The 13,540-nt window shown below is 64.0% G+C and overlaps 1 protein-coding gene across 2 annotated transcripts in view; it reads left to right on the plus strand.

Moving 5' to 3' along the window:
- Positions 1-3,174: 3,174 nt before the first annotated feature.
- Positions 3,175-13,540, plus strand: part of KSR2 (kinase suppressor of ras 2) — an 84,910-nt gene continuing 74,544 nt past the window's right edge. For both annotated transcript variants that reach the window (XM_086474158.1, XM_086474159.1), the window contains exons 1-3: positions 3,175-3,354; positions 11,354-11,494; positions 12,378-12,528. In XM_086474158.1, the coding sequence (XP_086330284.1) occupies positions 3,175-3,354; positions 11,354-11,494; positions 12,378-12,528 (472 nt within the window). The remainder of the gene's footprint in view (positions 3,355-11,353; positions 11,495-12,377; positions 12,529-13,540) is intronic.

Genomic DNA, 13,540 nt, shown 5'->3' on the forward strand with positions numbered 1-13,540 from the left:
TGGACACTCTGCAGGGCCAGGCTGGCTGCAACTTTGGGTCCCTTCCCAGCTGGAGAGCAGAAAACCAACCGAAAAGCTAAAATTCCAGTAATTTCTATAAACCCCCTCTAATCTGCTCTTCCCACCCTCAGAGAGAGTTTTTGTGGGTAAGCAAATGGCTTGTTAGTGAGAGGGAGGAAAAGGGACGTGTGTGGTCATCCCAACACAGGGGAAAGCCTGGAAACGGAAACTTCTGCTTAAAAAAAGGCAAAAATCAGCAAATTTCAAACTTTTTTAGCCATATCTCAACTCGAAGTGAGACGACAACTGCAAGAGCTGCTGGTTTAATTTGATGGATAAAGCCATTTGTGTCCCCCGTGGAGTTCCTATGGACTGGGACGGGTACGGGAATAAAGTCAAATATCCAAAGCGAAGGAGGTGCCGGGTGAGAGGAAGCTTTGCTCGGGCGAGTGGGACGGGCAGAGTTTCTTGTAGCACCGTCCTCACTCCGATAACTGCTGAGCTTGTTGGCCAGGCTTACTTTTCTTCACTGGATCTAGGTATCTTTTTAATATATATATATATATTAAATTAGATATAAAATTAGATATATAATTAGATATATATTTATGGATGTGTATACACATATAATATGTATATAAAATGTTTTACACGCTTATACCAAGCTCCTGCGAAGCTTCTCGAGCACAGCAGCCGGCAGAGGGAAAGGCTTTTCTCCAAGGGAAAGGCTTCAGCACCGAGGGGGTCAGCACATGCCACCTGCACCCCTTCCTGGGGCAGGGACCCCAAAATAGCTGAGTGTGCTAGAGAGGAGTGGGATTTGTCCCCTGCATGTGGGGGTAGTGCTTCTACAGGGGCTCTGGCCGCTGGGAAATGGAGATGCAGGGGCGCGCCTGGGGGGGGGGTGGTGGGGGGTGGGGGTTTGCTTTTTTGACTTCTACCCAGCAACCTTCTACCCATCACCGTGGCCTTTGGGCACGGGGGAGTGGAGGGGTGTTTGGGTGCCCTTCTCGTCTCCTGAACCCTCCTGCTACTGCCCAAACTGCGTCCTTGGCATTTTAAGCCTTTGGAGCAGCACTGGGAGAGGGGAGTGGGGACAAAGGGGAGTGGGGGACAAAGGGGAGTGGGGGAGAGGGGAGCTAGAGGGAGAGGAGGAGGAGGCACACTGTGGCGCGTGGCAACTTGATTTTTATTTGGTTTTGCTCCCTTTTGGGCCAAATCCCGTTGCTAGGGCAAGGACCACAGGGTCCCTCCTTGGATTTCCTGGGGTCCGGCTGCAGATTTCCCTGCCAGCTGCCCCCCACTGCTCGTCCCCCTCTGTGCGACCCTTGGGATCCAAGGGTCTGTAGGGTGAGGCTGGACTTGGCCTGGCCCTGAGCCGCGTCGGCATCCCCTCTGTGCCAGGGGGGTGCGGGGGGAGAGGGCAGCTGGGGGGAACCAGCCCCTTCCTGCCCCCCAGTGATATGAATCCTGCCCCGTTCCTTCCGCTGCAGCGCAGGCCCCCATTGCACCCCAGTACGGCTTCCTCAGGCCTTTGGGGGTGCACATCCCCTGTACCCCCCCCCCCCCCCCCCCAGCTGCACCTGCAGGCACACACAACACAGCCTGGCCTGGCTGCTCTGCAGTGGGGTTCCCTGTCGCAGCAGGGCTCCCCTCGTTGCAGCTGCCCCCCAATTGCACCAGGGACCCCCACTGCAGCAGGTTCCCCCCCCCAATGCAGTAGGGGTCCCCTATTGCAGCAAGGTCCCCATGCAGTAGGAACCTCCATTGCAGCAGGGTCCCCCCCACTACACCGGAGTCCCCCCGTTGCAGCAGGGACCCTCCCATTGCAACAGGAGCCCCCATTGCAGGCCCACCCCACTGCCCCAGGGAACCCACCGCAGCAGGGCCCCACATTGCACCACAGACCCCATTGCAGCAGGACCCTTGCTGCAACCGGGGCCCCTTTTGTGCCAGGCCCCCCTCCCCTCATTGCACCAGCCCACCCCCCGTTGCACGAGGCCCCCCCATTGCACCAGGGACGCCCATTGCTCCAGCCGCCCCCCAGTGCAGCAGGGTCTCCCATTGCACCAGCCCCCCTCGTTGCACCTGAGACCCCCCCATTTCTCCAGCCCCCCCATTGCACCAGGCTCCCCTCACTGTACCAGCCCCTGCTCCCATTGCAGCAGGACCCCTCCGTTGCCCCAAGTATCCTCATTACACCAGGCTCCTCCTATTGCCCCAGCATCCCCTCATTGCCCCAGCCCCCCTCTTTGCCCCAGGCTACCCCATTGGCCCGGGCCCCAAATTGCACCGGGGCCCCCTGTTGCACCAGCCCCCCCTATTGCCCCAGGCCCCCATTGCCCCAGGGCCCCCCATTGCCCCAGCTCCCCCCCAATGCCTCAGCCCCCCACATTGTCCCAGGCTCCTCCGTTGCCCCAGGCCCATTGCCCCAGCCCCCCATTGCCCCAGCATCTCCCCATTGCCCCAGCCCCCCATTGCCCCAGCATCCCCCCATTGCCCCAGCATCTCCCCATTGCCCCAGGTCCCCCATTGCCCCAGCCCCCCCTATTGCCCCAGCATCCCCCCATTGCCCCAGCCCCCTATTTCCCCATGCTCCCCCGTTGCCCCAGTTCCCCCGTTGCCCCAGCCCACCCCCTATTGCCCCAGCCCCCCCTCCCCCCCCTCCCGTAGCATCCCCCCACCCCCTCCCCCGGCGCTCCCCTCGCCGCACCGTGCCCGGGCCGGGGGCGGGTGCCGGTACGCGGTGTCGAAAGGATGGCGGCGGCGGGGGGGTGGGGGTGTGTGTGTGTGTAGTGGGGGCGGTTTTGGGGAGCGGGGTGTGTGTGTGTATGTGTGGGGGGGGGGTGTGTGGGGGGATGTTTTACCGCGCGGAGCGGCGCGCAGCGAGCGCGGCCCCGCGGTGCCGGAGCGCGCCGCCCCCGCCCCCGCCCCGCCGCACCCGGGAGCGGGGAAGCGGGGGGGGGGGGAAGGCGGCCGCGGCGCCGCGCTGACGGCTCGGTGGGCACCGCGGGGCCGCGATGCTGCGGGCCGCGGCGGAGCGGGGCTGAGCGGTGCGGGGAAGGGGGGGGGGCGGGCAGGGAGGGGGGGGCGGGGGGGGGGGGGGGGTTTGCCGCGGCGGCGGAGGAGGGTGGAGGGGAGGGGAAGGGAGGGGGGGGGGGGGCGCGGCGAGCGATGGATGAGGACAACATGACGAGGAGCGAGGAGCAGCAGCAGCTGAGTCTGCAGAAGGCGCTGCAGCAGTGCGAGCTGGTCCAGAACATGATCGACATCAGCATCTCCAACCTGGAGGGGCTCCGCACCAAGTGCGCCGCCTCCAACGACCTCACGCAAAAGGAGATCCGCACCCTGGAGGTAGGGGCCCGCCGACACCCCCCAACCCCACCCCCCCCATATAAAATCCTCACCCCCCCCCCACCCCTCCGCCTCCTCCCCGGGCCGCACCGGGTTCCCCCGCGGCGCTGCGGTGCGCCCGAGTGAGGCTGCGCGCTCTGCAGGTGGCCCCGAGGTGGGTCCGGCACCGCCAGACCCTCCTACCGGTCCTGCCCGGAGGGGCCCGGCCCCCCACTCTCCCCCCGACATCCCCCCGGCCCGGCCCCGGCCCCGCAGCATCCTTCCGGCCCGGTCGCATCTCTTCTGCCGGGCTCCTACCGCCCCGGCAGGCTGCGGCCCCCCGGTCTGCCTGCATCCCTTTCACCGGGCTGCATCCCCCTGGCCTGGCTGCATCCCTTCCATCAGGCTCCTACCTCCCCCTTAGGCAGTATCCCCTCCAGCCCTCCTGCATGCCTCCCACCAGGCAGCATCCCCTCAACCTGGCTGCATCCCCCCGGCCCACCTGCATCCCTTCCACCAGGCTGCATCCCCCCCAACCTGGCTGCATCCCTTCCATCAGGCTCCTGTCTCCCCACCAGGCAGCATCCCCTCCAGCCCACCTAGATGCCTCCCACCAGGCTGCATCCCCCTGGCCTGGCTGCATCTCTTCCACCAGGCTGCATCCCTCTGGCCTGGCTGCATCCCTTCCATCAGGCTCCTACCTCCCTATCAGGCTGCATCCCCCCGGCCCACCTGCATCCCTTCCACCAGGCTGCATCCCTCCAACCCGGCCGCATCCTTTCCATCAGGCTCCTACCTCCCCCTTAGGCAGTATCCCCTCCAGCCCTCCTGCATGCCTCCCACCAGGCAGCATCCCCTCAACCTGGCTGCATCCCCCCCAACCTGGCTGCATCCCTTCCATCAGGCTCCTGTCTTCCCACCAGGCAGCATCCCCTCCAGCCCACCTAGATGCCTCCCACCAGGCTGCATCCCCCTGGCCTGGCTGCATCCCTTCCACCAGGCTGCATCCCTCTGGCCTGGCTGCATCCCTTCCATCAGGCTCCTACCTCCCCCTTAGGCAGTATCCCCTCCAGCCCTCCTGCATGTCTCCCACCAGGCAGCATCCCCTCAACCTGGCTGCATCCCCCCAGCCCACCTACATCCCTTCCACCAGGCTGCATCCCCCTGGCCTGGCTGCATCACTTCCACGGGGCTGCATCCCCCTGGCCCACCTGCATCCCTTCCACCAGGCTGCATCCCCCCCAACCTGGCTGCATCCCTTCCATCAGGCTCCTGTCTCCCCACCAGGCAGCATCCCCTCCAGCCCACCTAGATGCCTCCCACCAGGCTGCATCCCTCTGGCCTGGCTGCATCCCTCTGGCCTGGCTGCATCCCTTCCAGTGGGCTTCTACCTCCCCACCAGGCTGCATCCCCCCTGGCCTGGCTGCATCCTTCCCCGCTCCCCGTACTCCTACCTCCCAAGTAGGCTGCATCCCCTCGGCGGGGCTCCAGCCCCTCACTGGGAGGCAGGCCAGCATCCTCGCCCCCGATTCCTCCGCGATGGTGGCGATGCAGTGCCTGCCCAAACCTTCCAGCCTTCCCCAGCCGCAGGGAGAGCCCTCATGAGAAGGGGAGGCTTTGCCAAGCAACGGCCTCGATGCCGCCAGGGGCGAAGGCAATGGGGCTGTGCCAGGGGCAGCGCTGGCCAGACTGATTTGTGCTTCACGGATGGGAAAAAAACACATAGAAGTCAAAGCTGCCGAGTGGGGCCCTGTCTCTTGCAGCCCCATAGGAAGAGGTACCCCTTGGAGCGTGCTGGGACCCGGCTGGGGATGGATTTGAGGTTCAGTAGGAGCTTGGTGGGCTGGGATGGGCAGGGAAGGTGCTGGGATGCCTGGGGGTCAGCAGAGCCCTGCAGCTGGTGGCAGAGTGGGGAGAAGTGTGGCTGTGATGGTGCCGTGACACGAGGGAGAAGCCGGCGGGGCCGTGTGGAGGTGGCTGATGTGGAGCTGGGGCTTGTGTGTGTGTGTGGGGGGGCGTTTGGAGGCCAGGCCCCCTCAGGCCTTTTGGCTGGTGCTTTCTAACCTGGCCGCTCTCACCGGGAACCCAAACGTGGTGTCACGGCGGTTCCTGTACTCAGCTGCACAGGACCCTGCCGGGGTCCCGCAGCCCCTCTGCAGGGTGGCTTTCAGCTCTGGACCGTGATGGAAGTGCCCTGTTGTCCCGCTGCTTTTGCTCCCAAAGGTCCCGAGCACCGCGGGAGCAAGCGGGGCATCGCTGTGCTGCTGCTGGGGTGCTCGTGGGGGGGACCCAGGGGTTGGGGTGCAGCTCCTCGCTCTGCATCCTGGGCACCGCGCCGCCTTCCCACATCAATCCTGCTGTCTGCCCTTCTTGCTCCCAGCCCTGTCCCATCCTGCCTCTCCGTGTGAGGGGCTGCGGGCTGAGCCTGGAGCTGTTGGTCCACGTGTGGCCCTGGAGCAACCTTGGAAGAGGGACAGGGAGGTGGGGATGAAGCAGCAGCGGTTTTGGGGTGTGCAGGAGACTTTGCAAGGGACAGGCAGGCTCAAAGACCCCCCAGAAGAGCCGATGACCAGAGGTGCAGGACCACAGAAGTTTATCCCACGTGGAGTGACTGCCTCGTTTATCCACGTGGAGCGACGGCCTCGTTAGGGTCAGCAGGGCTGACGAGTCACTGCCTCCCTCCCACGGGCGGGACCGAGGGGAGCCGAAGAGCATGGCGAAGCCATCCTGGTGGGATGCTCCTTCCCGGCACGCTGTGGGGAAGCAGAGTCCTGGTGTCGCTGGGGCAGCTCAGCCTGCTCCAGACGGAGGGTTTGGAGGTGGCTGGGGGGATGCCGTCCCACAAATCCCTTGTGCTCGCAGGGAAGCCTCTCTCCAGCCTCTATGGATCGTGCTGCGCCTGCCACGGGGAGCCCCGGCATCGCCTTCCCCAAACCGCCCCCTAAACCAGGGCACCTGCTGCGTGTCTCAGCCGTGGGCATCCCCGCCGACGCTCCCCTGTTGGTTTTCGGCACAGAAACGCGGCGACTCCCAGGAGGGCAGTGAAATGGATGAATCCGGGGCCGGATTCCTGCCGCCGGCACGTCGGTGTAGGTCTGGACGGGCTCCTGGTGGTGTTGTCCTGGGTTGCCGCCAGCCCAAGCAGGAGCCGAGCTTGGCCCTGAGTCCCCGCCGCCACCGCCGCGTCCCAAGGACGTGACGCAGACACTGAGGCCTCGCTCGGCGCTTCTGCCCTTCCCATCTGGCGGCAGCAGAGCCGGCCCGGGCACCGGCAAGGCGAAGGGGACGGTGGCCGGGCACTGGCGGTGCTGGGAGGGCATCCCACCCCCAGTGCCACGGGGAGACTTTGCACAACCCTCCCGGAGACCCTGGAGAAAAAAACCTGATGAATCTGTGGTTTTGGGTTAATCCTCATATGCTAACCCCCGATTTTGCCGGATTTCTAGAAGTTCTTCCATTCTTTTTTTTTTTTTTTTTTGTACCACCGTAAGGCACACGCGAGTCCCCATCCTTCGTGTGCGGTGGTTGTGCGGGGAGCTGGTGACAGCATCCCACGATGCAGCATCCTTCCTTGGGGCTGGGTACCGCTGGCTGCAGCCTGGCTTGGTGGCCGCCCTCGGGGCTGGGAGGGTTTTAGGTCTTGCTTGCACCTCAGGACAGGCTCCAGCCGAAACCAAGGCAGTGCTGGGACCGAAACACCTCCTGACACCACCCGGGGTGGGAGTTGGGGCCAGTTTGCTTCCTACGGGGTGGCAGCTGACCTGGGCTGAGCATCGGGGGAGCAGGAGGGTGAGGAGCCGAGCAGCCCCCCCTGTTAGCCCTGCCTGGTCCTGCGCAGGCGGTGGGGCTTTATTCCCCATCCGAGCGTGGCAGTCGGGCCTTGCAGCTCTAAATTTGGGGTTCAGGATATAAACATTGAAGAGGGGTTTGTTATATCAAACCCCCATGTTTGCTGGAGGGCTGGGGGGCAGCGAGAAGGCAAATTTACTCGCCGCTGGGTGATTTTTCTGGCTGTTCTGTGCCGTGTTGCTCTCTGTGTAATCCCAGCGGGGTCAAACCCCCTCCCCATTTCAAAGCGTGGGCCAGGGCTTCCAGAAACCAGCGAGGGGCTCCGAGGGTAACCCTGGGATCGGCAATTCCCCCTCCCTGGGCTGCCGCTCTCCCGCCGGGAAGGGGGAACCCTCCTGGGATGCTTTCGGCTGCTGCCCAAACACGCGGGTAAGGGTGGGAAAAGGCACCCAGGGAAGAGCCGTGGCTGTTTTCAAACTTGCAGAGGCCGTGGCCAAAGGAGACGCGTGGGTTCTCTGGTTCTAACACCGCGGGTGAGCACAGCACGCTTATCCCTGGGCTGCATCCTCTGGCAGAGCCCGGCATCTCCAGGAGGCTGGGTTGAGCCATTTCAGCCACTGTACTCCCAGAGAGAGCCCCGGGGAACATTTAGCAGCTCTTGAAATAAATGGTGTGCAGAGCCAGAGATGGCACACGAGCCTAGCAGGGTCTCGAAAGAGCCCTGGGAGGGAAAATAGAACCATGGCGAGGTATTCCCCAGCCCGAGGGTGCGCCAGGTGCGTCTGCAATAACGAGCCCCTTGGTAGGAGCCGGGGAAGAGTCGCTCCGGTTATGGCTACGTGCCGCGGGCAAGCAGCCACTGCGACCCGCCGCTGTGCCAGGAATATTTGGGAGTGCAGAGCAACCACTCTGCTTCGTGGCACGAAGGCATCCGAGCCAAGCACGTACCGATCCCGCTGTGCCGAGCAGGACGGGCATCCCGGCAGGCGCGGGCTCCCTCTCGACGGCTCCCGGGGCGCCGGCGGCACACGGCCTGCGGTGCGAGGTTGATTCCCCTGTCACCTCGTGCTCCCGCAGGTGGATTTTCCGCCACCTCTCCCCGGTCTCCAGGGCTCGGTGCCGTCTCCAGCCCCGCTGACGTCAAGGCGGGCACAGGGTGTCGCGCCGGGGGGGGGGGGGGGGGGGGTGTAGCCGCCCTCCCGCTCCTTGGAGACCGGCTGCTTCGCTCCCCAAGCCCAGGTGCCTGCTCGGGGGGGGGGGGGTGGAGCAGCCGCTCATTGCCCTGCTGGGTTTTGGGGTGAGCGTCTGCCCAGGGGAAATCCTGCTTGGGGTGACAGCGGGAGACTGGAAATCCCCGTCGGGGTGTGGAGGGGAGAGAAAGGGACAGGGTTTGGGTGGGGGCCGAGGGGGCTCCAGCCCCTCTCCTCGCTGGGGTAACCCAAGGCCCCAGGGGAGCGATGCGGAGTGGGGACATCCCTCCTCTGCCTGCACCCATCATCCCCGCGGGGCAGGAGGGACCTGCCAGGGTCTTGTTTTTCGCAGCTCTCTGCCTTGGGGAGGAGATGGGGTGGGGGGGGACACCCAAGAGCTGTTTGCCTCTCGCTGTGGCCAAGGGGAAGGGGTCGCTCGTGGCTTTACCTGCTTGTGTCAGAGCATCGCACCCTCCCTTACCCCCTCTCAGCGCTGGCGGGGGGAGTGGTGCTTGAAAGGGCGAGAAAACTGAGCCCTGGCTCCAGAGGAAGGTGTATGGGCCCCCCCCGCCCCAGCCCTGACCTCACTGGCAGCATCCCCAGTTGGACCAGCAGCGTATCCCCCAAACAGCCAGCACCCTCCGTGCTGCCAAGACTCTGCCCCCTCTGCTTGCACACCCACAGCACCCCAGGGTGTCCCCCTGCCGTGTCCCAGATAGGTAAACCGAGGCACAGAAGAGCTGAGGGGGGGGGGGGGGGGGAAGGAGGAGTGTGAGGCAAGATCTGGCCTTTGCAGCAAAACAGCATTTAGCACGTTTGCAAAATCCCCATCCCGTGCAGGGAGGGCTGAGCGAAAGCCGCCGTGGGACGGGGCTTTCCCTGCGGCACGGGGCCGTCTCACTCGCTTCCCTTTCCAGCGACGCTCTCAGCAAAACAAGAAGCGGTTTTGGACTTTGCAGAGGTTTTCTGGGCTTGTTGTGCCCCCAGTCTTGAGCAGACCCCTGGGCCAGAGCATCAGCTCCCGCCTGGGGTATGGGGGGGGGGTCCCAGCTGGGTCCTCGTTTGTGCTAACAAGGGCCCCTCTGGTTCTCTCAAGGGCTGCGTGGGGGGTTATTGCCCCCACCTGGAGCCTGGAAATTAGAGTACCTGCCTCCACTTCCCTCACCCTTTCCCTATTCCTGGCTCCCAGTACATCTCTGCATGGTGGTGGTGGGGGTGGGGGCTGCCCAGTCCCCAGCTCTGTCCCCATTCCAGGACCCTGATTTTAGCACCGGAGAGGCTGTTGTGGCTCAGGTATCACCTTTGGTTCCCCCTGGGCTCTCAGCCTGGATGGAGAGCAGGCTGGTGGGGATGGAGGTGGGTATTTTAGAAGGGGGTTTTGAGGGTTTTGTTGGTGTTTTGCTGTGGTTGTGTGCGTGGAAGGGTTTTTGTGGCTGGGGGGGGGCGGGCAGGAGCTGTCTCTGTGTGCATTCAAGGTGCCTGCTGCTATTTCCCCTCTGAGGGCCTGGGGTGCATTTAGGATGGGCGGCTGGGCCTGACCCTGAAGCCTTTCGATAGCATGTGTTAGGAGAGGGGTTTTCCTTACAAAGCAGACGTGGCACCTCGTCAGGGGGCTGCTGAGCCCAGCCAGCCCCGCGGGGCTCCCTGTGGCCTCCCCAGCCATTTGCTTTGCTAGCCTCGGCTCTCTTTTGGGTATTAATTTTTGGTACTTAGTCTCCGTGACCGTTAGCCAGGTTGGGAGGAGCTGCCTGGTTGGGGTGTCTGGCCCCTGACAGAGCTGCTGCCTGCTTGGGTGATGCTGGTGGGACTTCGTGGTGGAGACTTGCTGTTTGCAAGGGGATGGGGACCCCCAGCCTCTCCTGTGCCTGTGCTGCCTGGTGTCGTGACCCCCCGCCACCCCAAGCAGCAAGGAGAGGGCTGGTTTTGCCTCTTTGGCCCCTCTCTGGGTGCATCCAGCTCACCCCAGCCACGATGGGTGGGCACAGGGGGGGCTGCTTTCCCTCCCTGTTCACATGCATCTCATCATGCCAAGCCCTGTGGCCATCACCACTGGGTACAACTGAGGGAAGGGACTGGGACAGACGGGGAAGCTCTCCCAAACCCGACGATGGGGTTTCTTCCCTCGCTTCTCTATTCCAAACCATCGCCTATTTTGCTCATCATCTATTTTTGGGGTGCGCAGGAGCCGGCAGCAGGCAGGGGCACAGCACCATCTACTGCTGCCGGTGCCGGGGAATCACCCAGCTGGAAAAGCGGGTGCAGGAAATCCCAGCAGGTTTCCAGTGAGCCGGGCTGTGCTCTCTATCGCCGAGAAAGGAGGCCAGTCGCTCATCGCCTTTATTTTGGGAGCTGTCAGGCTGCGGCCGCTAACGCGGCGCCTTTGGCCTCGTGGTGGGAGGGCTTGGGGAGGGGGAGGGATGAGGCCGTGGCCAAGCAAAGAGGGGTCGATGGCTGCGGTTGTGGCGATGAGGAGCGGTGGGAGGCAGGAGGGCTGGGGCGGTGGGAATAAGGAGCAACCACCCACGTTGGCCCTGCGCGATGCTGCGGCTGCACCCAGCGGGGGATGCTTGGGGAGGGGTCCCTTTGCACCCAGCTTGGGCAGAAGAGAGGGGAGGGTGTCCTTTGGGTGCTGGGCAGTGCTGGGAGGGGGTGGTGTCTGTGGTAGCGTGCGGGAGAAGCGATGCCGCTGTGTCCTCTGTCCTCCCTCCTTGTCCACCCACCGTGGGGTCCTAGGGGTGGTGAGGGCTGTCCATCCCCTGAGCTGAAGCATGTTTGGTCAGGGATAAAGGAGCTGAGAAAAGACCTTTTTTTTGAGGAGGGAAATGCCCCCCTTGGACACCTAGCTTGATGCCAAAGGGGGCCTTGGCTGCAGAAAGTATCAGGGGGTGTTTTGAAGGCAGGAGGGGCTGCGTGTGCCCTGGGGGATGGGGCAGAGCCTCTGCTGCCAGCGGTCACCCTCTCCCGTTCTCCCCTTCTTGCTGTGGGGTGGGTTGGGGGGGGCATGGCAGAGGGTCCCACGGGGCTTTTGCCTTCTCTTCCAGAGCAAGCTGGTCAAATACTTCAGCCGTCAGCTGTCCTGCAAGAGGAAGGTGGCCTTGCAGGAGCGCAATGCCAAGCTGGAGGGCTTCCCCCAGCTCCTGCACTGGTTCCGCATCGTCGACATCCGTAAGGAGGTGATGGAGGTAAGGGCTGGGCATCAACCACGCCGGAGCAGGAAGGGCCCCACTGCAGGTTTGGGTGCTGAACCCCTCCAGGAGTGATTTTTCCCAGGGGGTTGTGGGATCCTTGAGCAAAACTAGGCAAGGCGGCAGATTGTTTTGTTTGTTTTTTTCCTAAGATGGTGACTGGTTTGAAGCTGTGTGTTTGGGCCCTGGGGACAGTGCTGGTGGTGGGGAGCAGGGTGGGAGATCAGAGCAGAGGGATCGGGTTGTTTTACTGCGTGGAAAGAAGCTGCAAGCCCATGGGGGGGGACACGTGCTGGCCAGGATCGCCCCACAGCTCTCCTCCACCCACCAGTAAGGGCACCCCATTGCGCTTCCCAGTGACAGACACTGGTGCCAGGGGACCTTGTGGGTGCTGCCCCCCCCCCCCCCCCCCCAGCGGGGGTTCCCCATGTTCCTGTCACAGTGTGGTGGTGCCATGGCAGGTCACGGCATCCTTCTGCCACGTCCTGGGCTCCTGCAGGCAATGGGTGCAGTGAGGGGGTGGCACCCAGAGGTGACCCCATAACGTCCCCCTCCCCAGGAAAGAGGGAAGCCTGTACTGAAGCTGCCAGTCCCTGTGTGTGCTCAGGGTTTTCACGGTGCCCCAAGATGTCCCAGTGTTGAGCTGGGTCTGGATAGACCAGAGACTGTGTAAAAACTTGAGATAAAGCTGAGACTCAAGCTGTGCCTTCCAGGTTTTCACGTGGATTGAGATGGGAAGTGAGCGGGTTTGGGGCTGTGACCCAAATGGGGCAGCAGGAGGGACCAGCTTCTCCTCTGCATGCCCCGAGGAGCTGGGTAGAGGATGCTCCAGGATGGTTTATCCCTCCTGTCTCACTCCTGCCCCGTTCCTCCTCCTCAGGAAATCGCTCCCGGGCAGCTGAGCCTGGAGGAGCTGCTGGACATGACGGACGACCAGGTCTGTGCGACCGTGGAGAAGTTCGGGGCCAACAGCGAGGAGTGTGCCCGCCTGAACGCCTCCCTCTCCTGCCTCCGCAGCGTCCACAAGTCCGGTGAGTTGGGCACCCTTGTACCTCTTGGCTGGGTCCCCTTGAGCCGGTCGGGGTGAGCGGCACCGTCCCGTTGCGGTGACACCAGGACCGTGGCTTCAAGGTGTTGCAGGTGTTGGCAGGGTCTTCAGCGGGGGTTGCAGAGCTCCTGCATCACTGGGGGGAGGCTGGGTCTGGGTACCCTCTGCCCGCAGGGGATGCCTTTGCTCTGGTGCACCCCTGTGGCTCGGGCATACGTGGGGATCTTGCCTCTCTAGGAAGAGCTGAGTTGTTAGTTCTCTGCAGCGAGGCTTCCCCCAAGGCGGGCGCAGCGTTTCTTAGGGGGGGTCCCCCTGACCCCTCTCGCTTGCAGGAGCACAGCCAGCAGACTCGGGGGAAGCCCCTGAGACTCAGCCAGCTCCTACCACCCAGCATCTCTTCCCGGCTGGCTGCAGAGCCAAGCTCCCCTGCCCAAAACCCCTCTCCCGGGGCATGCACAAGCCTCGCTTCCCCTTCCCCCCGGCGGTGGGTGTCTGGGTGCTGGCCCGGGGGATGCAGCCAGCCCTCGAAGGTGGGTGCTGGGCTGGCGGGTCCCCGGGCGGTGGCAGCAGAGCTCCGCGCTGCAGAGGCGGCCGCACGAAGCAGGAGATGCTCCGGCTTGATCGGGGCTGCGAGCGGGGCTGGGGAGGAGGGCTGCGAGCGGGGCTGGGTTTGCTTGGGGAAGGGGCGAGGGATGCAGCTGGGGGGGACACACACACACACGGACTGTGCAGGATCCAGCTCTCCTGGCACCGTGTCCCAGGCCAGCCGAGCCTGGCTGGATGCTGCTGCCCTGGGGCCAAGGACTCCCTTTCCCAGGGCTGGTGGCAACAGGGGCTGGCCCAGGGGTGAGATGGGGGGCTCTTTCTTTACACATGTGCCCCCCGCCCAAGGAGAGGCCCAGCCTCACCTCCCCGTGTGCCATGGGGACCGTATCCCACCAGCACAGCTCTTCCCCACTGCTGAACCGGTGCGTTGGTGCCAGCCCCGGGGGGCT

The sequence above is a fragment of the Leptosomus discolor genome, chromosome 16 (assembly GCF_034619465.1).
Source record: "Leptosomus discolor isolate bLepDis1 chromosome 16, bLepDis1.hap2, whole genome shotgun sequence".
In the NCBI taxonomy this organism is placed as follows: domain Eukaryota; kingdom Metazoa; phylum Chordata; class Aves; order Leptosomiformes; family Leptosomidae; genus Leptosomus; species Leptosomus discolor.